General features: G+C 42.2%; 3 protein-coding genes across 3 annotated transcripts; 1 reads left to right on the top strand and 2 right to left on the bottom strand.

The window, feature by feature from the left end:
* Window positions 1–543: 543 nt before the first annotated feature.
* Window positions 544–6,514, bottom strand: LOC134435850 (leucine-rich repeat and death domain-containing protein 1-like). Its single transcript, XM_063184893.1, has 6 exons — window positions 6,391–6,514; window positions 4,611–6,156; window positions 4,194–4,392; window positions 3,220–3,381; window positions 2,243–2,366; window positions 544–841 (listed from the first exon to the last, which is right to left on the bottom strand). Exons 2-6 carry the CDS (start codon window positions 6,141–6,143, stop codon window positions 661–663), a joined length of 2,199 nt encoding a protein of 732 aa, XP_063040963.1. The 5' UTR covers window positions 6,144–6,156; window positions 6,391–6,514; the 3' UTR covers window positions 544–660.
* Window positions 6,515–7,320: 806 nt separating this feature from the next.
* LOC134435851 (uncharacterized) lies at window positions 7,321–9,754 on the top strand. The gene is made up of 6 exons (XM_063184894.1): window positions 7,321–7,536; window positions 8,040–8,168; window positions 8,502–8,695; window positions 8,869–9,016; window positions 9,158–9,362; window positions 9,450–9,754. The coding sequence occupies exons 1-6, from the start codon at window positions 7,321–7,323 to the stop codon at window positions 9,752–9,754; spliced, it is 1,197 nt and encodes a 398-aa protein (XP_063040964.1).
* An 8,162-nt stretch (window positions 9,755–17,916) lies between these two features.
* Window positions 17,917–23,846, bottom strand: LOC134436502 (alpha-tectorin-like). Its single transcript, XM_063185762.1, has 7 exons — window positions 23,796–23,846; window positions 23,427–23,484; window positions 21,196–21,365; window positions 20,604–20,720; window positions 20,050–20,341; window positions 19,406–19,696; window positions 17,917–18,210 (listed from the first exon to the last, which is right to left on the bottom strand). The coding sequence occupies exons 2-7, from the start codon at window positions 23,467–23,469 to the stop codon at window positions 18,020–18,022; spliced, it is 1,104 nt and encodes a 367-aa protein (XP_063041832.1). The 5' UTR covers window positions 23,470–23,484; window positions 23,796–23,846; the 3' UTR covers window positions 17,917–18,019.

Genomic DNA, 23,846 nt, shown 5'->3' on the forward strand with positions numbered 1-23,846 from the left:
TTATGTGTATTATAACATGCACTATGAATTGTAGAGCACTGTAAGTTTGACCAAATCTTATGCTTTCAGGAATGCTGTGTGATTTACGGTGGTGTCTAGTAGACCAGTGGTGGGGCAGGGGGGGTCATGTTCCATTGCTGATGCTGGCTAGAGTAATACTTTGTATCTTGTACATTATTTGTATATTTTGTATATTTATATTTTTTATATTATTTGTAAAGGCCTAGATTATGCGCACCATCTGCATATCATGCGCACCATCTCTTATAAATCTGATTTCTAATCTGATTTGAATCTGATTTCAGCCTGCCTTTGGTCAAATAACAAACATATCTCCAAGCATGTAGAATTCTAATGTGGAACAGCACTTTACATAGTAGTCACAAGTTAATACTGTCTTAATCCGAGTTTGACAAATTAAAGAATTGACTTCATTGCAATTGTGCGATAAATCAATAAAAAGAAAACATGATGTTTGTCACTTTACAACTCCTGAAAGAAGAATAAAAAGTTAAATGAGAATAAAATTTATGACTACATTCATGGTTTTACTTAAAACAAGATTTTAATACACGTTCTCCTTCATCTAGTGTTAAATCGACAAGAACTCCGGAAGACAAGAAGTTTAGCAGTCTAGAAGCACAGCCGTCTTGAGGGCGTTCAGAGTCGTATGGCTTTGGCGTAGATCTTAATGGCTTGGGCCTGGGCAGAGAGGCTATGGAAGCCGGCTAGGACCAGGCCCCTGACCAGCTGGTCGGCGATGGTGGCGGGACTGGTGTCCCGAGGGTAGACCTTCCTCCACAGCTCCAACGCCATCATCGTCCGCTCACTGACCGCTAGGCTGCGGAGAAGCGTGCAATTAGAAAAGTAGAATAAGAAGTACATCCATAATGCAAGTACAACTCTAGTGCACCGGGCTGGACTGGGACGATAAAATCAACCGGGCATTTTGGCACCTCACACACGCACAACCCGATTTTTGAACTATATCCTGACCCGGCCCACTGGCTATATTGAAGACGGACCACTGGGCCGCCCCCTCTAATCTGTGGGCCAGGCCCAAAGGGAAAAACAAAGGTAGGAAAACACAACAGTGTCGGCCCCTGGTACTGTCGGCCCACCGGGAAAATACCCTTTATACAATTGTTGGATCCGGTCAATTTATTTTGACTACGAGATAGAATGATGGCGAGTTCAAAATGCGCGGCCCTGGATACATTCTAACCACGGCGGAGTGATTATTAGGCGTGATGAGTCTCCGGGGATGATGTCCACCTAGACATCATCCTCCTCACCGACGCGTAGAATGCCAGTAGAACGCGTCTCATCCAATCAGATATCGCAAAATAAATTGACCGGATCTAACTATTGTATAATGTGCAATTATGTGTATTAGGTCTTTGTGTATTGTTGTGTATTTGAGTATTTATGTAAGCTGACAGATATCCTTCAGGATACTGCTACTGCTCTACTAATGCAAGTACAACTGTAGTACATGGCATTAGGGCCTACATAGTTGTTGTACCAGTTATTCCACTGTCCCTAAGGAGGTAGAAACACTGCAGTTGTGTCACAGAAAAAAGTGAAATCCCACGCACAACTTCAACCCAACCAGTTCAAAATACGCAGATGACAAGACTGCTCTATAGTAAATACATGTAACTGTCCCCTGTGTTGGAAGGAAACTCTGGCTGGACTTTTCCTTTACTTTTCCCTTACTTTTGACACCTCCGATGCTGCATAGATGAATGCAAAACTAATAACTAAGACAGACAAACATAAGGACATTTTACTCTTTTCATAGGGATTATACTTGAAGTTAAGAGCTACTTTTCAAAATCCTTTACTATACCCCTTTCCAAAAATATTCACAAATTATGTCTTTTTAATGGGCAGCAACCGAAATCAATAAAAAACGGTCTTTCATAGCATTTTGGAAAAGCAATCTTTTAAATGTATTACTAAAATAAATGTTTCACTAACATGACATCACACTACTAACATGACATGCCTTCTTCTAATACTGATGTAGTGTATGTCTCCTCATGAACTTCAGGCCATTTACATATTTGCAACATGATGCCACAACTTAAACAACTTCAAATGAAATTTGTCTGAATGTAAAAAAAAAATGGGCGTATCACGATTCTGCCATCTTGCACCACGGTACAGTATCATCACTGTGCATACTGTATTGCGATTTCTCGGTTCGATACAATATCGCTACAGCCCTATCCTGTACCTTTGCACGACTGGGTCCAGCATCAGGGCTTCCGGAGGGACTCGAAATCTCTCACACAGGTGACTGAAGTCCTCCTCCGGCACATTGTTGGCCACAAACCGAAACATCTTTCGCAGAATGTGCTCTGGAAAGCAAGACACAGTAATAACAAACCAGATTATGCCATTGTACTGTATATCTGTATGACTAAATAAAATCTGATCAACATCTTTTGTTGCAAAGGAATGTGGCATGAATTATGCTAATGTTTATGCTGCAAAGTGAGATCTTATGTCAAAATAAACATTAGGGCTCTACAGTATTGCCCTAGGGTGTGTGATATGCTACAAACACACACACACACACACAAACACACACACACACACACACACACACACACACACACACACACACACACACACACACACACACACACACAAGAGGTGTCACAAGGAGATTTGCCATGAATTATGCCCAGGTTTATGTCTGATACATGGTTCTTCTGCGAAGTGATATACAATATTTACTTTGGGGAAAAACATATTCGGGCTGCAGGGAGTGGGTTGGGGAATGTAATGTTTTGTTACTTGATGCTGTTTAGCTTTCTACCTATATTCAAATAACGAGTTACCAAAAAAAGAAAAAGAAGTAAAAGAAGAAGAAAAAGAAAAAGATGATGATGATGATGATGATGATGAAGAAGAAGAAGAAGAAGACATCGTGGCTTAATGGTTAAGAAGATGGGACTTAGATCAGAGGGTTGCAGGTTTGAATCCCATCCTTCCACTCCCAACCTCCCACACCAAGACTGAAGTGCCCTTGAGCAAGGTGCCTAACCCACACTGCTCCAGGGACTGTAACCAACCAATACCCTGTACTTAAAATAACTGTACGTCGCTTTGAATAAAAGTGCCAGCTATGTGCATTGTCATGTAATAAAAGAAAATGACAAAGAAGAAGAAAAGGAAGACCCCAGGAGCCGCCCAGTAGGTACGCACCGTCCCTGGTGAGCTCACAGCTGAGGAAGCAGCCCACTGGCAGAGCCTGCTGTCCATCATAGATCTCTTTAGGCAGCTGCACCAGCGGATTGCCCTCCAGCTTGATCATCTTCAGTGATTTCATCTGAGCCAGGCTGGACGGGAGACGCTGCAACAAGTTGCCTGGAGGAACACAGGTGTGTACATACAGCAGGGCCAGCTTTACCAATAGGCACCTGCCTAGGGCCCCACTGTAGGGACCCCCAACAGTCAGGCCCACCATGGTGAATACCAGCAAAATAATTCAAAAGGGTTCCATGCATTTTGCCTAGGGCCCCAAGAATAGTACAACCGCTGCTGGCATACAACCATTTGTATGTGGTTGCTAAAGAGCCAGTTCTCAAAGGAAAAAAATAAGAGCTCTCGAAGGGGAAAAAATGACAATTACAACATGCAGTTTTTCTATAATGTTTCAAAATGCAGCTATTCTGCACATTGTAATATTTTCAGCAGTTTCTTTCCAGAATTCATGCTGCCCATTCACAAATGTTACCTTTTACCACCACCACCATCAAATAGTAAGTATTGGTTATGACTGAGAAAATTGCACTTTTCATACATGACAAGGTGGATCTTCCCCATGTCCTCCATTTTGAATTTTCTTAAATGGACATTTTTTAGCTGCAAAACATACTGTACTTTGGTCATATTAGGAAATATTAGGCTATTAATTAGTAAATATTCATGAAAAGATGACATCATTTGGCAATACTGTAGGTAGCACAGTTTCAATTAGCAGCATAGTTGCAATACTTACTCTGGCCACCATCCTACAGTACACAGTGCACCTTTAATGAGATCTCATAATTACATGCCTGTATCTTTAATCTGAAATCGAGGTTTGGGCAGCTAATCCAAACCGCCAAGTGTAATGTAATAACAACAACAACCACAACAATAATAATATTATAATAATGTAATAATCCTAATATTACCTTGCAAGTCGATGTGCTGCAGGTTTTGCAGGGCTGCGATTCCCTCAGGCAGGCTCGTCAGCATGTTATTGCTGACCGTCAGTTTTGTGAGGTGCTTCAGGTCGTACACAGCCTCTGGGATGTAAGTCACTTCATTGTCTGAGAAGTCCAGCTCCCTCAGGAGTCGAAGTCTGTCTAGCATCTCTGGAAGCTGTGTTAACTATGCAAATAACATGCAAATGAAACGAAATTAACTGATGGGAGGTTTCAGGTGGTGTGTGCATACATGTATATACTGTATCTATATGCTCATATACAGTAGATGGTTAATTCTGTCCTGTTGTGACATATGTGATGTACGTATAGTTATAAACTATTACAACAAAAAAAGCATAATGCAAATTGCTGACAGATTCTTGTTGAATGAAGGAACAGTACCTTCTTGCCTTTTTTGTTACTGATGAAGAGTTTCCGCAGTGTCCTCAGGTCGCACACCACAACGGGAAAGGAAGCTAATTGGTTGCTGGATAGGTTGAGTTCCCTAAGCTCCTTCAGGCCTCTGATGTGAGAGGAGATGCTTCCAAGATTATTTTCTGATAGATTCAGCACCCTCAACGTTTTCAGGAAATACAGGTCAGAAGGCAGATCCTTCAGCTGGTTGTTGTGTAGTAGTAGCTCCTGTATGCTGCCAAGGCTGGTGATGCCACCAGGGAGCATTTGAAGGGCATTGCCACTGACATTTAAGTGGCTGAGTGTGTCAAGGTTGTACAGGCATTTTGGAAGGTCGGAGAGGCGATTCTCGCTGAGGTCCAGGTGCTTCAGTGAGGGCATCTTACTGACCTCCATGGGAAGTTTTGATATGAGATTTTTGCTGAGGTCCAGACGCTGTAAGGACTGCACTGAGAAAAGTTCATTGGGGAAGTCGTGGATGTGGTTGCCGCTGAGGTCAACATGGGTCAGTCCACACAGATGGTTGACATCAACGAGGAACTGGACCAGGAGATTCCCCGCACACTTCAACACAGACAGTTTTGTCAAAGACCGTATCCCTTTAGGTAGTGTCTCGATCTGATTGCCACTTACATGAAGTTCTTCGAGACAAGCCAATGATCCAATACTCCTGGGGAGTTTGGTGAGAAGATTGTGGTTCACATGGAGGTGAAGGAGTTTGGAGCAAGAACTGATCTTCTCTGGAAGCACTTTGAGTTTGTTTCCACACAGCTTCAAAACTTTTAAGTTCACCAAGTTTTCTACCTCATCTGGCATGGCTGTCAACAAGTTTCCTGAGAGGTCTAATACCTCCAGAGACACAAGTTTGAAGAGCTGTGGTGGTAAAGATGTCAGCTGGTTCTCGCTAAGAGACAACTCCTTGAGTTTTGTCAAATTGGAAATTTGCTGTGGTAAAGTGACTACCTTGTTCCCAGACATGTTTAGTTGAATGAGGTTTTCCAGTTGACATACAGCTCGTTGGAAGATCCTCAATCTATTTCTCTCCAAATTCAAGGTCTTCATATTGATCAGGTTTCCGAATGACTCCGGCAAAATAGGCAAGCGGTTGTCATTTAGAGACAGAACTTCCAGGGTGGTTAAACTTCCAAATGAATTTGGCAGACTATCAAAATTGTTGTTATTTGCATGGAACTGTACAATTTCTGTTAGATTACATACTCCCTCTGAAAGTTTGTCTATTTGGTTGTCACTTATATTGAGAGCTTTCAGATTGCCTGATGTCCACAAGGCTGCTGGAAGTGTTGTAAGTCTGTTCCCCTGAACAGCTAAGATTTCCAAATTTGACACATTGCATATTTCTTCAGGGAGACTTCTCAGATCATTTTTAGCCACAGAAATGTATCTCACATTATTATTCTGTAGTAGTTCTACAGGGAAATTCTTTAGTCCTTTACTCTCCAAAATTAAGGAGTTTTGAGACATCTGGGATTGAAATAAGTCCTCCATTTTTGTTTTCAGCATGCATTCATGTTGCCTGCAACCACATTTGTAAAATTTAGCTACAAACTCTCCAGACAAACAAGCAGCATATTTCTCAGATTATGAAATATGTTACCTAGGTAGTCTGTGGCACATAAACTAAACTAAACTAAACATGGTTTACATAGCCTAAATAAATACCAGGTGTAACAACAACTAAAGCTAATTTAATTGTTTCACATGCAGATCTAGCCTAATGGAATGTCTATGACGATAATAAGTGTCTTACGAAAAATCCTGTTGTTATTTAGCTTCCCAGCGGTCCATTGTCTGCTGTCAATGTTTAGGAAACAAACTTCAGCTTCCGCAGAGTGTTACAAAGTTACAACTTCAGGAACGACTCGGCGTGCCCTACCAAGCAATGTTTCCATGGTTACGTCGAAGGAGAGAACAGCACTGCCCTGCTAAGGCAAAAGGCAGTAACTTCAAATTTTTCAAAAATGAGTTTTTGTCATATTTGCAATAATAAGCATCAGTTTTATCATGTGAACAAACATGGACTTTGAAATCAGTTGTTTTGAGGGTAAGAAAAGGTGTAAAGTAAAACAAGCTGAAAATCCTTTGGGTAAACTAAGGCAGAAGACGGTAACTTCAGTTACTGCTTTTTGCCTTCTGCTCTGGACCTGCAGAATTCTGGAACTCTGATGTTCCAAACTGAGGCAGAACACAGTAACTTCAGTTACTGTTCATCTGTTAACAGTTAAAACTCCTTCTTTAAATTTCAGTCATGTAAATAATCAAAAAAATATAAAATGAAACTATTATATTATGAAACATGATCAGGGTCCGTGTATCATCCGATCATTCAATTATTCCAGTCCATCTGACAAACGGAAAACGAAATAACGACTCAATATTTTGTTTTTCCGTTTTTCTGTATGATCAAATAAATGGGAATTGATGTTTGTTTTCCTTTTTCCAACACAAGACAGAACATATCATAAGTAAGGAAACCAAAACGAAATAATGACCGTAATTTATGATTTATTGTTTTTTGTTTCCTCACACCCCCATGATCCTATGCGAAACTTACCATGGTAACAGGTCGAGCCTCGAGCGTGTTCGTTCGGGAGGGAAAGTAATCTCATCGCCTCCTGCTGGCAACGTTCCAAGCCTAGCGCTCTGCTTGTGTTCGTCAAGGAAAGGCCTGTTGTTTATAATGGTCTCACTCGAGTCATATTTTCCCATTATTCATGACATGTTTATGAATGGAGACACATATGGGCAGATTTCAGAGAACCTGCGGGAAATGGGTATCCAGCGCGGGACATCGGAGATCAGCATCCGGAGACTGCTTGCAACACACAACATGAGAAGAAAGGGACAAACGTCTGACACAGACCTTGAAATTGCTGTATCTCGGGCAATAACCCAAGTGAGTGAGCCTGCACAATTTTTAGTTTATCATTTGCTGTTGTCCTTGGCCAAAAGTAGGGCCTATGTCATTTCACGCCAATGTGAAGATAGGCCTATTAATCATGCCTATCTGCATGCATGTGTTCACATTTTAGGCGAGCGCACGTTTAGGCTAATGAACCACCACCCCATAGGTTAAACAAAATTAGTGCTGAAATCAGGTGCTCCGGCCATGGGTATACGCAAGCGTGTTTGTGTGGGTGCTAGGGTCAAGTCTAGACAGAGTGAAGGTCATCTAATTGTGCTTAAAAATGCGGAAACAGAACTGTCCCAACTTGCCTATCTTGTTCTAATTTATCTCGGAAAAAACTAAATAATAATAATTAAAAATGTATTATATATATTGCGTATATATATATCAGCTTTATTTTCATGTGATAGGTAGGCCTAGTCTCTTATTCTTTTCTCTTTCTGTAATCTTTGTGTGTGTGTGTGTGTGTGTGTGTGTCGCACGCTTTACAGACGGGAGCTACTTATGGTCGGAAAATGATGACGGGCTACCTTTCCTCCGTTGGTGTACATGCAGGGGAATGCAGAGTTGGACAAGTTCTGAGAGCAGCCCATATCCCTTACCATGAACGACGACATCAAGTAATGTAAAAAACGGGTCTAAATTCTTGTTTTTATTAAGTCTTTGTGTATGCCAATTTCTTATGTACAGGGCCAGATGAATTGCCTGGTTATTAATTGTCTAGCCCCTAGGCTCTGTGTCTGTGTGCCCCCCGGACACATTTACATAGGCCTAGACGTTGTCATCTTTATAATAACATAACAACTCTTTGTAACACCCCTGGCAGGTGAGGGCTTCTGCAGCCACATCTAGCCTACAGGTGCATTATTCCGGCCCTGCCTATGTATGAATAACAAAACATGGACTTCATTCAGCCAAACGTGATATTTTCTTTTTTTCCCCCTCCCCCATAGGGCACTCGTAATTTGAACCCGATCCCATATGATGCAGAATATATGGGACACAAGCTACACATGGACCAAAATGAAAAAATGGTCATGTTTGGAACCACTTGTGTGATTGCTGTAGATGGTTATAGCAAGAAAATAGTTGGACATGCAATAATGGCTGTCAAAAACAACCTAATCATCTATGACCAAGTGTACAGGTCAGTATCCGTATGTGTACCTACCTGTTGTGTACTTTACATTGAATCAGGTTTGCTCAGCACCTGTCCCCACTGCATGAAATGCATGTTGAAATTGCCTCATGTGCCAACGAAATATTTGGTGAAAAAGGTCCACCACAACTTCAACCAATAATGAAATGTTTCATATGTAGGCCAGCAGTAACACATTACGGAATGTGGGATCAACTGAGAGTGGACCATGGAAAAGAGTTTTACCTGTGCCTGTACATACAAGAGAGGCTGTCGGAATACAGACACAACCAGCAACGAGAGCCATACCTCCAAACTCAGTCAACAAGGGTAATCTGAACTGTCTGCAAACTATCAGTCTACATTACACCATGAAAACTGACAAAGCACTAAGTCAAGTAGGCCCTACTGTTTTACCTTTAAGTAGAAGCTTGCCATCTACATTCTTTCTTCCATACTTTTCCCCCACAGAATCATACGGTGGAAAGATTGTGGCCAGAGGTTAACAACCGCGTGATCTACCCACTAAAGGAGGCCCTGGTACAATTACAAGATCAGGAAGCAATTGACATGGAAGAAAGCCTGACCAAGTTCGTCGTCTCTAACCTGACAGGCCAGCTGTGTGGCATTGGCCTACAAAGATTTGTGGACTCCTGGAATGCTCACAGGATCCCAGGTGTGTGCAATATCCCATACCAGTCATTCAATTGAACAGACTGTAAAAGTGTTTTGAACCTCACGAACTTTGAACCTGTGCTTATAGGCAAAGGGATACCAAATCATCTGGCCGGCAGAGGAACTGTGAGAAGGATCAGAGAAGATCTTGTGCCAGATGTCACTGAAGCAGCTGATCAGTACGATAGGGAAATGGGATCTTCCCTCACAAGAGTGTCTTCATTTGGAAGTGACCCTTTTATGTCAGATGCAGACAGAGAGAGAGCAGAGCAGCTCTTTACACAGCATTACCCGAACCTTTCAGTTCTTTTTGATAATGCTGTCAATTACCATTACACACCTTTCAAAGATGCATTGATGTACCTCATTGATGTTACAAAGAGATGCTCTTGAATTCATTTCAGACTGACAAAGGCAGTCTCACTTTCAGGTTCTTTCCGAGTTGATCCCTGTTCTTCATTTCATGTAATCAATTAAGGTTCATTTTAAAATCCAAGTCTGGACGACATGTTTATGTTTTGTTGAGGTACACTTACTGCAACTGTGGCCATTATAAAGTCAAAACTCTACACTGTACAGGGTAGAATAAATGTTGAACCAAATGTTCATAGCAAAGAGTCATTTTCTCCATCAAAAAACATTTATTTTCTTGAAAAATAAAAAATCTTAAAACGTCATTTATTTTCTTGAAAAAGTATCATTTTCTCCATCAAAAAACATTTATTTTCTTGAAAAATAAAAAATCTTAAAACGTCATTTATTTTCTTGAAAAAGTATGTAACTTATATTAAACAAACAGACTAAACACAGACTATTTTACTGTTTTTCTATAATACACAATGTTTCCGTCTCAGACCTTCATCAGGTTAAACAGAAAAACACACACAAATCAGTGTTACCTTCTTAAAAAAAACAAGGAGGTGAGAACCATTGTTAAATAAAACAATTTCAAATTGAAAAAAAATCCAGGCCACTGTGTAGGTGTAATTAAAAAAAAAAAAAAAAAGTTAGCCAACAATTCACAGCCTGATTCCTACCCGACCTGTGTTTTTGAGCTCTGGAGCCCCCTGGTGGCGCTTAACACACATGGCGGTCTGGGAGCATGTAGCAGGATTACATTAATGTACTCACAAAATAAAGCAAGCATTTATTGCTGCAATATCAATATCATCACCACGAGGAGTAAAAAGGGCATATATTGATGCTTAGGAGATCAATAGCAAACTTTTTTGAAGGTTTATTTTTTTAATATATTGAAGCAATAAATGCTTCGCTTGTTTTTTTTTGAGTACAGAAATGCGATCCTGCTACATGCTCCCAAACATAGTAGTGGAGCTCAAGAAGCTGTGCAAACTACAGGTCGGGCAAGAGCCAGGCAAACACATTCAAGCCATTTCCAAAAACCCTGAGAACAAGAACTATTTTAGGTTTGGTGGCAAGGGCACTAAAAATCTAGTTGGCCGATTGCATTTAACAATTCAGAGAGGCCAGTTACCCTGTGCGTATTTCCTGCAAAATTGTCAGCTCTACATTTCACACAGAGGGATGACTGCTGGAGCCACTCCGTTGTGCATTGGCGACAAGCAACGAGGCTCCCGCAGCATGTTGCGAACATCGGCTCAGCCATACATCCTGCCAGTGTAAAGAAAAAAATTAGACACTTCAAGCACTCCAAACACCCCAAGCACACCCTCCCAAATCATAGTGACACTGCGGGCCTACACACTCCTATTATCCTTGGGGTCTATTTGATTTAATGTTATGAAGTACATATTTCTTCTGCTTCATCTTTGATTTGACTTTTCGTAAATAGATGGGGAAATGTGAAAAAAGTGACATTTCCAAAAAAAATGTTTTTCTTAAGTGTTGTACACATTTTGAAATAGTAATAATGTCTATCAATCAGTGACATTTTATTGCTATTTTTTTCTTCCTCAAATTTTTGCCTCGTCATAGATTAGGGTTTTTTTTGTTGTGTGGGCTATGTGTGGGGGTGCTAGGATATATATAAGGCATTTTTATGTCACAAGCAGAGCAATAGTAGATGTCTGAGACATAAACATGTGTCAAAGCTTTGATTTCCCCTGATTTTGTAGACATTTAAGTGGCTGGGGTCAAATTAACCCCAAGGATCACAGATGTACCCTGAATCTGAGGGTAACAGGAGGGTTACACTTCTAAAATGACCACTGTTACAAATGTATTTTTTAAATCAACACTACATTTGCCAGTAGTGTGCGTCTACATGTACAGCCGTCTCCAAAAGTTGTCGCCTATCTATCTGTTTGGAACAACAGCTAATAACCTGACGAAAGACCGCACTGGGCGTGGGCGACACAACTGGTTCTCAAAGGCGACAAAACTTTTGTCTTGTGAAAATCTGCCCCGTCTGTGTTCATTAAAGGGTCAATCTTTCTTTGGTGCATGAATTTTATTGTTGTACATACAACTTCATTCGGGAGGGTTGTAGCTTTCATATGAGTGACTTCTGAAGCCAGGTGATAAATTGAAAGTCATGTTATTAGCTGTTGTTCCAACAGATGGATAGGCGACAACTCTTGGAGACGGCTGTAAATAACATATAAGCTCTTAGCGCTGAGCCTATGTTATAACCTTACTGTCACCAAATTTGTAATGGCTATGTCTTAATCTGTTACTTAAGGCTCTCGGTACGGTCATAGCAATGTTATTGTGATGTAGTTGAGTATTTTCAGCAAATAGTGAATAGGCCCGCCGGCGACCCCATCTGCAGTAAGAGGCTACCAAACTGACCTCGGCAAACTGCACAGGTGAAGGTGGCCTTAATGGGTCCGCTTTGCTCTTGCGTCAACACCAACGCCCTTGTGTTTTGGCGAGCAAGGTCAGACAGCTCCTGCATGGCCGTTGACACCTGTGCCAGCCCCTGAGAGGCCAGGACAACCTCCTCGATATGGGTGAACACACCGTCCAGGCCATCATCATTTCTGCGGCTATAAAACAGAAATAAATGCATGTGCATGTATATAAATGTATTACCTCCGCCAAGGTTACCTTTCCAGTGTTGTGTTGGTTTGTCAGCAGGATAACTCAAAAACTTATGAATGGATTTGGCTGAAACTTGGCAGAGTTGTTGGAAAAGACAAAATGACTAAATTCTGCTGGCGATACTGATCGCAAACCAGAGCCAGGGTTTCTAAAAAAAATAAAGATTCTTCACCATTGCGAGGCCAGAAATCTAGATGCCCTCAGTGACGGCAAATTGAATTAGGCTACATACAGGGCAAGTTATGACATTCCAGTTTCTAACTCCACCTAAGAAGGTAGAAAGACTTTAAATAAAAATAGGGTGTAACAGTCAAATGTTCTATCAAACAGCTTCCTTGGCAGAGGTCTGCACTCTTAGGTGCTGTTTCCACATAGCTGGATATTTTTATATGTGGATATTTTTTTCTCCTGGTTGCATTGGTTTTGGCTTTCCGTTCCACGCAGCAGATATAATGTGCTTCACTAAATAAGCTTATTCCAACTTACGACATTCGGCGCTTCCTCTGTTGGGCGGCCTGAAAGTCCGCCACCCCCACCGCCATAATTTTTCTGGAGTTTTGTTTCCAGTAAAATGACCCTGAAGTAGTACAATTCAGTATAATGTAAGAATATGAGGTAATTATTGAGATTAACATGAATACAAATTAATTTAGTTTGAACTAAAATTAAAGTGAAGTTGCACAAATGAAGCACCTCTGGTTCCTTCAGAATCGATGAGCTCGATCCCATTGTGATCGGTGAGGATGAGAGGATCATTGCATCCTAAGGCTTCCATCACCTTTCCAGTGATGCAGGGTACGCTGGCCTCCTGCTCTGTGAAGCGCACCACTACCATGCGGGTGCCCACCTGCCTCCCACTCTGTACTTCCCCCAGGCTTACAGACCTGGAATTGAAGATAAATACATTCAAGATTATTCGTAAAATAATTTACTGTGTATATTATTATACTCTGTATAATGACATGTCATTATGACAGAGTATAATGAAACCATACTGTCACACCACTTTCCTTCAAGCCCCATCTTTTCTAGTCTGCATATGAGAAGTAACACATCACCTTTCTGCCCTTCATTTATCCGTTTTATGTGTGTGTGTGTGTGTGTGTGTGTGTGTGTGTGTGTGTGGCAACAGTGAAGAATTTCAGGAGTTCTACACAGAGATAAAATGAAACAGAAATACAGGACTTGAGTTTTATGATTTGAAGTGGTGCCAGTGATAGGCCTAGTGAACATGTGTAAACAACGTTTATTTTATAATGGCAGAGTCATTTAAAAACAGGATAACTTACCTGGTGAAGTGCTTAGGGGATTGGGCCCTGGGTGGACCTGGGTGGGACTGTGACGCACTGGCCGCCAACCTCGGGAACCGGAACCCGCTTGAAGAAGGTGCTGGAGGAGGGGGGGGCACCACGGCGGCTCCGTCAGCAGCATCCGCTTCTGCCCCGTGCACTTCATAGTGGCCATTGTCCCGCATGTCGATTAGGCTGAAAAAGCCATCATCTCGGGCAAATACGGCCACGTTGTCGTCCCCGGTCAGGTACAGGCTCTGGGCTGTTACCTAGAGCAGTAAAGATAGCTTAATTTGCCAATATGATGCAATTAAATGTAGGTCATCCATTTAACTCACAGACATACCGTACGTAGGTACAGCGGTGGAGCAAGTAACTATATTATGCTCTCCTAACACCTAATCGTCTCGGCTAGGTTGCACCAGCACTTTAAATTTACCCTACACCCGGGATGCTGTCATGCCAATGCTAGCGTCAAAATCACACACATGATGTCCATATTTAATAGTGATAATAAAATACATGCACTTTTGTGAGTCTGGTTTCGCTTTATTTATTCATCACAATAGCATCATGAGCCTGGTAGCAGTCAGTAAGTTCATCAACGGGATGAAGGTAATCAGACGAACTACCGCCACCATCAACGATTTAGCTTGGCAGGCAGGGAAATGCTAAATCATCGTTTGTATGTTATGCCAGATTTCATCATTACCTGGAAAATCCTGGAGATTTTCTCGACAGTCATGTCGGCCTCTCTCAAGGTGACCCTTCTCGCGCCTTTAAAAACGACGAATGACACGTCCATCACGCAGTTTGCAGTTTAGTTCTACTTGTAGAAATAATACCGGTAATCGCTGTACTGTACCACTGCACGTCCGCTTGCACGCTTGCCTTGCAAAGAACGATCGCTTGTCGACCGACCACCACGTTGTTGGCCTTTTCCGGTTGCGCAAGCAAAGCACATTGGGAAAATAGGAACCAATAATCATATATTCCAGTTATTATTTCGTTTTGGTTTCCATCTTTATTATATTTTCTGTCTTGTGTTGGAAAAAGGAAAACAAACATCAATTCCCATTTATTTGATCATACAGAAAAACGAAAAAACAAAATATTGAGTCGTTATTTCGTTTTCCGTTTGTCAGATGGACTGGAATAATTGAATGATCGGATGATACACGGACCGATCAGCCTGCTAGGAAATGTGTGTAACTATTATTTGAGGTAGTATGAAATACAAATACACTACATATATATACACAATATTATTATTATTAACAATTTATATGTTAATAAACATGACATTTTGTCATAATGACTCTAATAGTGTGTATACTGCTTAAATTATATGTGAAAATTGTATTTGTTGCTTATTATTCAGATTTAAAATGGAAGTTACTGTCTTCTGCCTTAGTATGACTAATTGTCATTCCGGGGGCAATGCTAAGGCAGAACACAGTAACTTCCAAAAAAGGGTCAAAGGTTAACTATTTGTAAAATTATTTTTTATGAATAGATGTAGGCAGGCATACACTACAAACTGTGAAAATTACAGCTTTGTAGCTATAACCAGATTGTGGTGACATTCATTTATTTTAAGATAACTTTAACATCATTTTTCTCAGTTTCACACTCTGGTGAGTTACTGTCTTTTGCCTTAGTAGGGCAGAGAACACAAAACCTGACCAGCTATCGCTAAGTGATGGCAGAATTTGGTATGGCTAGTATAAAATCCGTTTAAACAAAAAACACAAAAATACTGAAATAGATCACACCATGGTATTTTTGTTGTTGTTTTTTGCAGTAAATAACCCCCACTAGACGACCTTTTCAATGTAAGAGCTTTATCAAAACGTTGTGTCATGTCTCCCTCTGGTGGAGATACAGTAGGCCTGCCTGCATGGCGCGAGTGAAATCCAGGGAGGGAAAGTGGAAAACAGCGATCCTAGCGGTTACGTTCCAAACACCAGGGCGACCCTATTGAAACTCCCATAGACGAGTTTTTAAAAAAATCCCACAAAGATATGACTAGGAACTATAACACCAGACACATTTTTCAGCGTACACAATAGGATGAACTACTACCTGTGAAAATCTTAAGTCATTTTTTGCCCTTTTAAGAAAAATAGAAATTGTGCCAATCTGGTCGGAAACGGACTACAGCTCCCAGCATGCTGTGCTTCGCGCCTCGTTGACAACACAGAGAAACAAATGAACGCGAATGAACGCAAGTTCTTCGCATATCTTCACATTCTTGTAATCCTGTGAGTTACACATTGTCTTCTTATTAAACATATATACACGCGATCATTTTGGTTTGGTTTTAACTTCTCTATTAGATATGATGGCTTCTGTGGTGACGAGTAACCACCTCTCTGGCTCATGTTTGGCTATGCTAATTTGGCTATGCTAATTACATGGAGTAAACACGTCACACCTGCCAGTCAGTGTAGTTCTGTATTAGCTTTTTAAAGAATATTAAAATCAGTTCAGATCAGTGAAAAACCGAACATTTTACCACCTGATTCGATAAAATGGGCCAACATGCCTATAATATGACTGCCACTACTTCTACTTCGTCGTCAGGGCCGAGATGTAATTTTTCAGAGAAAAAACCCATTCATTTGTTGCAGGGGCTTGGAACGTTGCCAGCAGGGGGCGATGAGATTACTTTCCCTCCCAATAGGCCTACCCCATGCATCACATGTTGTGACCTTAGTAACTAATGCTTAGTTCTGTCAGCTGAGCTCCATACGAGATAATAATTCAGAATTATTCATTTTTTCGTTCAGTAATTTATGAATAAAAGTTATGGAGAGCCCCCTGGGAACAATGGGAAAAGTTGGCCTAAGTAGGCCAGGCCTAGGCCTAAGGCAGGGATGTCAAACTCAGGCCCAGGGCCATTTCGCCAGCAGAGTCATTTTATTTGCCCCGCGGGATCATTTCAAATGTGTATTATGGCTGGTCCACATACACTGTCAATATACAGTAACCTGTCTTGGACATTTGGTGTGTCAAAGGAATATGAGTGGGCCTAGGCCAATGAAACAGCTCAAACTCACATTTGAAATACCATGTAGGTCTGAAATTTAACTGTGATTAAGTGCAACACGTGCACAATTTTTTTCCAAATTAATACTGAGTTTGACCCATGACTTCGTTCCAGAGTTTGATTTTGGCCCTCAGTCAATTTGAATTTGACACCACTGACCTAAGACTGGTGATAACACTTGCCCCATGAACAGAGCAGGCAAGATGGCTGTGGAGGTGGTGTGTGGCAAGGAAAGGTGCAACATGCGGTTAGGAATGTACCTTTTAGGAACTGAGTAGATTTAGTAAGGCGCCTTATTTGAACGTGGCCAATCAGAAGTGAGGGAAGTTGATCAGCTGATGTAGAGAAGCGCTGAGGCAGATCAGCTGATGTGCCTGTGGTCAACCATGGGGGTGAAGACACCTCTGGACTGCACCATGGCTGGTCAGAACTAACACTGACTCCTTATTAAGTAAGGGTTAACGTTCGACGAGATGTCGCTACCGTGGAATAGCAGCACGACAGAGAGAATCTTCCGCGTCGGGGTCTTTTTCTCTCTGAAGTGCTGCTATTCCACAAAGCGACCGACTCGCCGAAAGTTAACCCGCTTATTATATGGATATACTTAAATGACTCACACATGGCGGGGACATTTCTTTAGGCCTATTTAATGTTAAGATTGTTGCTGCGCAAAACAAAACAGTGCCGTTGTGGAACACCGCTAGGCAACAGCTAGTTAGCCAGGACAACAGGTGTTGTCTATCACAGCAGCTGATTAGAGTCTTGTTGAAAAGTCGCTTTAGCAGTGAAAAGTCTTGTTGCCATTGACAGCGGTCTGTTATAGACCAACCCGTCCGTTATCGAAAAATAACAGACGTGCGAACGTTGGGGAGCCCCGTTGAAATGAATGGAGCATTCGACCGATGACGTCACAACCATATAATAAGTGAAAAATAATTATTGTCTGATATGTCTTAATGTTTTACTTCACTGTACCCACATGTTGGAGCTATGACAAGTTTCATAGTTGGTGAAAAATAGGCCTACATTTTCCTTCAAGGACAATAAAGGATTAAATGAATACCTGCAAATGCTTCAAAGTTTTACCATGAGTTAACTAATGTACGCCTATTAATCCTTTCCCCATTCCCATCCCACAAAAAACAGCATCCATCAATTACATTGACAACGCACAAAAACAATAGGGCACATATTTTTTTAAACAGGTTTATTTTCAATACATCAAGCATAATGAATATCATTAAATCATTCATGTATCCACACCCATTAACAAATATCTCAAAACCATTCTTTTTAGACCACCATCATGTTATTGAGGCACAGTTTAGTTTTGCTGACACACTGGTTTCCGCTGCGTATGTAGCCGTCCTCGCAGACGCAGGTCTGAACACAGGGCAGGTGACATGTGCTGTTGGTGAGACAGGTGGGGGTGCAGGCGCTGCCACACTCCTCAAAGTGGCTGTGCGACGGGCATGCAGGATCAGCTGCAAGAGGCAGTGGCATGGTGTAATGGTTAGGAAGTTGGACTGTAGATCACAGGGTTACAGGTTCAAATCCCCACCCTTACCAATCCCTTCCTCCCTCCCTCCATGGCTGAAGTGTCCTTGAGCATTGCTCCAGGGACTGAAACCAATATCCTGTAATATCTGTCGCTTTGGATAAAAGCATCAGCTAGACCCTACCATGGCCTAACGTCTACTATGTGGCCGACCTGGGTTCGATTCCCGGCCTGGGTCCTTTGCCAGCGCTTCCCCGTCTCTCTCCCCACTCGCTTCCTGTCAGTCCTTCACTATACTGTCATAAATAAAGTCAAAATGACCCAAAAAATATCTCATATATATTTAAAAAAGTAACACAACACCACAGCTGGCACTCAGCAGAAGTAGGAACAGGCATTGCAGCCCTTGCATCAAGCAGCCGTGTCATCATTGTACAATGTGGTCTTGGCAGACTTACTAAAATTATCTCCCCATATGCAGCCAGTGGAGTCAAGAGATACTGAGGACTATATTCAAAGTGGATACCAAATCGAAGATGAATACTTATTTGCTGCCGGTTGTAATAAACTGTAATGTATATTGCACATGGGCAATTTGGATTCAGAAGCTGTAATTCGATGCCATATATTCCAAATGACCTGGTTTTACCTGTCCAATAATTAGTAAAACCAAGGCCAGGTAAAATCAAGTAATTTGGAATATGTGGCACTGGATTGTTGATGGTTAACACTAGACGATCTCACAAGTGTGTCTTTCAGATCGGAACAATTGTGCAAAGCAGCATGGGATTTCACAGGCTATATCACTGCTGGGGCTCATTCATACATGTATATTACCACCCCAACCTTATATAGTCCCCAACCTCATGTACCATACATTACCTCCCCAACAGACCCTGTAGCATGACAACCATAACAACCTTGCTGTGGGTTAAAGCCTGTGCACATCCAAACATCTGACCTGGGAACAGGACAACAAAATAACCAGATGAAAAAGGAAAAAAGTCTGCTTCAACAACGATTCTTTTGCTCCCATTTTTTTATTCTGTGGTGTTTCGGGTTGTCAAAAAAAAACAAACAAAAAAAACAAATGAGAGCAGAAAAATCCTGGTTGAAGTGGACTTTTATTCTTTTTATCTAGCAATACCAATCTAGCCTGAGCTTCCCTTCCCACTACTCACCACAGCGAGCCAGGTGTCTCCAGTTGTGAACTTTGACCCCCGCCCTCTGGCAGGCGTCGGTGTAGACCTCCAGTATGCGGCACAGGTAGTCCTTCAGCCCCCCGCCGCGGCAGTGGTCGAACTTGCACATGCTGAAGAAGATGCTGGGGTCGATGACGGCGTGGCAGTCGCGGAACTGGAAGTCTAGGATGGGTGTCAGCGCGCCGCAAAACATGTCCGCCGCAAAACGCTTACGCCAGTTGCACTCAGCGCACTCTCCCGTGCACTCGTCCTTGCAGTTCTCATCTTCACCTGTCACATAAACAATCAGTCGATCAAAATGTATTTAGCACTGTGATTCTCAAGCTTTTTTAAACAAACATCCCCTTGAGCTCATCATATGACCCCCGACGACCCCTTGAGCTCATCATAAATCTACTGACGCCAATTTTTTTAAATTGAAAAATAAACTAAACTAATGTCCCACAATTATAATTGACCACCCCCACCCACCATCCACATTCCACCCTCAGCTGTATCCTTCTCAACACCCCCCCTTCTACCCGCAGGGTTCCCTAACATCACCTGGGGGACAGTATAGCCCTTGTTGAGAAACACTAATATAGCACAATAACTATCTATCTATCGTGAGAAGATATGTTCACCTGCAAGCCCGGGTACCCTCCAGCTCTGTCCCATCTCTATGACGCTGGTTGCCTTGGTGCCGTTGCTAAGTGCAAGGTCGTCGTCCTCATTGCCGTTGAAGTTTCCGCAGAGTCCGCAGACGCGGCCCATGAAGCTGCTGGGCATGGTCACGGAAACATACTCCTGCCAGTCGTACTGCACCGTCATGCCGAAGTCTGTCCACAGCACTGCCGAGAGCCCGCTCTGGACCAGACGCACTGTGCCCAGCGTGTTGGACATGGAGAAGGGCAAGAGGAACGTCTGACCATCGACCTGGAAGGAGGAAAACTCAGCTGAGTATGGTAGGCCTATGCAAGGGCGCTGGAACGAGTTTTAGGGAGCCCAAAAGTGGGGATGCAAATGCACCACTCCATCCCCCTTTATGGCACCTATGGGCTATGTGAACATTATAGGATATAGGGTGATTTTTGGTGAAGAAGAAGAAGAAGAAGAAGAAGAAGAAGAAGAAGAAGAAGAAGAAGAAGAAGAAGAAGAAGAAGAAAAGGAAGAAGAACGCCTGTGGTGCTATACTGACCCTGATGGTGCCAAGTTCTGAGCGCACCATCTGTATCTTCATGCCGTAGATGGAGACGGTGACCTCGCTGACGGCTGTGAGGTGAGTATCAGGCAGCAGCTTGTTGGTGATGTCCACCTGGAAGTACAGTACATGGTAAATAAACTGCATTTATATAACGCTTTTCCACTCCGCCGAGCACTCAAAGTGATTTATACGTATTCTTCACACTCATCCATTCACACTCACATTCACACATCGGTGGCAGTGGCTTCCACGGCAGGTACCACCCTGACACCACTAGCAATATGAGGTTAAGTATCTTAATCAAGGACACATCGATGGGGGTCAGGCGGAGCCGGGCTTGAACAGGCTCCTCTACCAAATGAGCCACCATTTTCCTCAATGAGATTGATGGCTCTGGATCATAGTAGCTCATTCCTTCCAAAGAACCATTCAAAAACCTGACTCATTTGAACATCAGTCGATTAATTGGCACTTTATGTCTGTATGTGGGGGGGGGGGGGGTCAGCAGCTATGCATGTCCCTCAGGACGAATAAAAAGAATCTTGAATCTCTCATTCATATTTGTTGACATTCCTAACGTCCTTACCTGGAAGGGTGGGTGGTGGTAGTCCACCTCACAGTTCCTGCTGATGGTGTAGCTACAGTTGCCCATGAAGTTGTAATAGTAGCCATCAAAGGTACGGAAATGGGGGTCGCCCATGGCCCAGCACACACCTGTCTCTGTGGGGAACACAACAGGCCCTGTGGAGCTGAAGCCTGAGGAGGGGATATTGAGATTAGACTCGCATTCAAACTTTATTCATATACATAGCAGAAGGCCCTGCGGAGCTGAAGCCTGAAGAGGGGATATTGAGATTAGACTCGCATTCAAACTTTATTCATATACATAGCAGCAGTGCGGGTCCCCTATGGCCTAATAGACATCTGTACTTGGGGAACACAGCAGTACCAGCAGAGCTGAAGCCTGAGGAGGGGATATTGAGATTAGACTCGCATTCAAACTTTATTCATATACATAGCAGAAGGCCCTGTGGAGCTGAAGCCTGAAGAGGGGGCATCTAGATTAGTCAGTCATCAATTCAAAATATATTCAATTCATAGAGACAGGCCCTGCGCCACTCAGGTCTAAAGAGGGAGGACATCATGATTAGACTTAAAGGGGATGTAGACTCATCCATGTTCCATGTCCGTCACAGTGGGAAATGGGAAACACAGGTGAACAGGGGTGCCGACAGGGAAGGACAAAGGGGACAATTGTCCCAGGACCAGGGAGAGAGGGGCCCCAGAATTGGGTCCGTATTACATTGTATGTATTGGGTTGGGGGCCCTTTCTCACGACTTTGTCCTGGGCCCAGCCAAAGCTGTCAGCGGCCCTGCAGGTGAACATGCATCAACAGCTGATCCCTAAAGCATGGACACCAGGATTAGACTGCCATTTAAGCTGTATTGACATGCATGACGTCATAATGGCACAACTGAGGCCTAAAGCATGGAGAGCATCTCAATTAGACTTCCATTCAAACTCTATACATAGCGGTAAATAGAAAAATACTAATACATTACATTACATGTCATTACATTCAGCAGGCGGTTTTAACCAAAGTGACATACAAGAGGACATTCAAGCAAGTACAGAGTGTAGGGTCAATACAGAGTACAGCAGTATACAAGTATTGTAGAACAAATAGAGAGCAATACTATAGAGCTCGAAAGTCCCGCCCCTTAGTTCCGCGTTTCACGGGACCTAAGCTGACCATCTAACAACATGGTAGAGAGTAAATATCTTCTGATCTCAGTCATGATATGCGCTGGGCTACAAATATGCTGTTTAAGAGGCTAGATAAAGATTATTCATGCAGAAGTATCAATGTTTTGTTCCGAGGCCGTCGGCATGAAAAATGTGAAGAAACACAGCTTTCTAAAAAGTTTGGGGGTTCATACGAAAAATTAAGCAAAAATATCAGAAACAACATATATGGAGCTCGTGGCACAACTCGAAGGGGATCGAAATATCATTTTAATACCGCCATTGGATTACATGCTACGATTTTCGGCTAAAAACGCTGTTGAGGTCCCATGAAATCGGGGGAAGTGACATCACTTTCGAGCTCTATAGTGGAGGACCTAATACTGTGGGTGGGGAACCCAACTGGCCCAGGACAGCTGAGGTCTAGAGCATGGAGGGTGTCATGGTTAAAGGCCTACTCCCACTCCAACTGTATTCAATAAATAGTATACAGTACATGCACAATGCATTTGCATTAAAGCAGAGTTTGTAATTCCGGCACCATCCTTCCAGTGTTGCAAGAGATGTGACTGTATTCTAGAAGAGCAAAGACTTGGGCAAAAAGAGATGATGACACCTTCCATCCTAGCCATTCCATGTTTCAAACGCTGCCCTCAAGGAAGTGACTACATTCTATACAATGCAGGACACGGAGATTGGGCAAGAGTTTCTTCCCTCAATCATCCGCTTTTTAAAATCTGAGGACACGTTTTTCTTTTTCTTCTTCTTTTATCATAATTACTTTTCTCCCTTCTTTTCATATTATTTATTAATAAACAGCAGATATGTCGCAACCTTCATTTCACTGCCAATTATGCCAGCACAATAAAGTATGTGACAAATAAAAAATCTTGAATATATGCTGCCCATTCACAAATGTGACGACCACCACCATTTCTAAGTATTCCTTACAAATTGGAAATTATATTAGTGCATTACTACGATATTAGTTTAGTAATTTTATTACAACCAGAGTATACCTTATTGACATGTAGTGTGGAGGAAATGTATACTGTAAAATGGAGGATTACCCCATAGCAGCAGTGTGGCAGTGGTGTAGAGAAGGGCCTTCATTTCCACGGGATCAGTCTGAGAAGAAAAACAAGGAACTTCAAGTTACAAAGTTGTGAACATTTGACACACACACATATGAAATCTGTACATAATAGCCAAGTAAACACCTTGCGTCTCTTTTTAAAACAAAGAGTTAACAATTTCATTTGCCTCAGTCTTTGAAGAAAAAAAAAGACATTTTATGATAAAATGCAGTGAACGATATGCAACGCATGCATATTCAATTAATAATAATAAAAAGCCAGCAAAGCACCTTTCAAGCAAATAATAAACATAAATAATAAAATGATAATAAATAATTCCCAATAATCTATGAAAGTCTTTACCTGAGCTGGGTCGGTGTTGAGGGTGAGAACTCGGTGAGGACTCCTTAAATT

The sequence above is a fragment of the Engraulis encrasicolus genome, chromosome 20, assembly GCF_034702125.1.
Source record: "Engraulis encrasicolus isolate BLACKSEA-1 chromosome 20, IST_EnEncr_1.0, whole genome shotgun sequence".
In the NCBI taxonomy this organism is placed as follows: domain Eukaryota; kingdom Metazoa; phylum Chordata; class Actinopteri; order Clupeiformes; family Engraulidae; genus Engraulis; species Engraulis encrasicolus.

Bases quoted from the DNA above. Each gene is read 5' to 3' on its own strand.
- LOC134435850 (XM_063184893.1), bottom strand. From the start codon at position 6,143: ATGCTGAAAACAAAAATGGAGGACTTATTTCAATCCCAGATGTCTCAA. The intron at 4,393-4,610 runs GTACTGTTCCTT...TTATTTGCATAG, and splicing joins GTAACAAAAAAGGCAAGAAG to TTAACACAGCTTCCAGAGAT. The intron at 842-2,242 runs GTACAGGATAGG...GCTTCTCCGCAG, and splicing joins CTGGACCCAGTCGTGCAAAG to CCTAGCGGTCAGTGAGCGGA.
- LOC134435851 (XM_063184894.1), top strand. From the start codon at position 7,321: ATGGTCTCACTCGAGTCATATTTTCCCATTATTCATGACATGTTTATG. The intron at 7,537-8,039 runs GTGAGTGAGCCT...CACGCTTTACAG, and splicing joins TATCTCGGGCAATAACCCAA to ACGGGAGCTACTTATGGTCG. The intron at 9,017-9,157 runs GTAATCTGAACT...TTTCCCCCACAG, and splicing joins TCCAAACTCAGTCAACAAGG to AATCATACGGTGGAAAGATT.
- LOC134436502 (XM_063185762.1), bottom strand. From the start codon at position 23,469: ATGAAGGCCCTTCTCTACACCACTGCCACACTGCTGCTATGGG. The intron at 19,697-20,049 runs GTGAACATATCT...TTTATGTGACAG, and splicing joins GAGGGTACCCGGGCTTGCAG to GTGAAGATGAGAACTGCAAG. The intron at 18,211-19,405 runs GTGAGTAGTGGG...TGCCTCTTGCAG, and splicing joins GAGACACCTGGCTCGCTGTG to CTGATCCTGCATGCCCGTCG.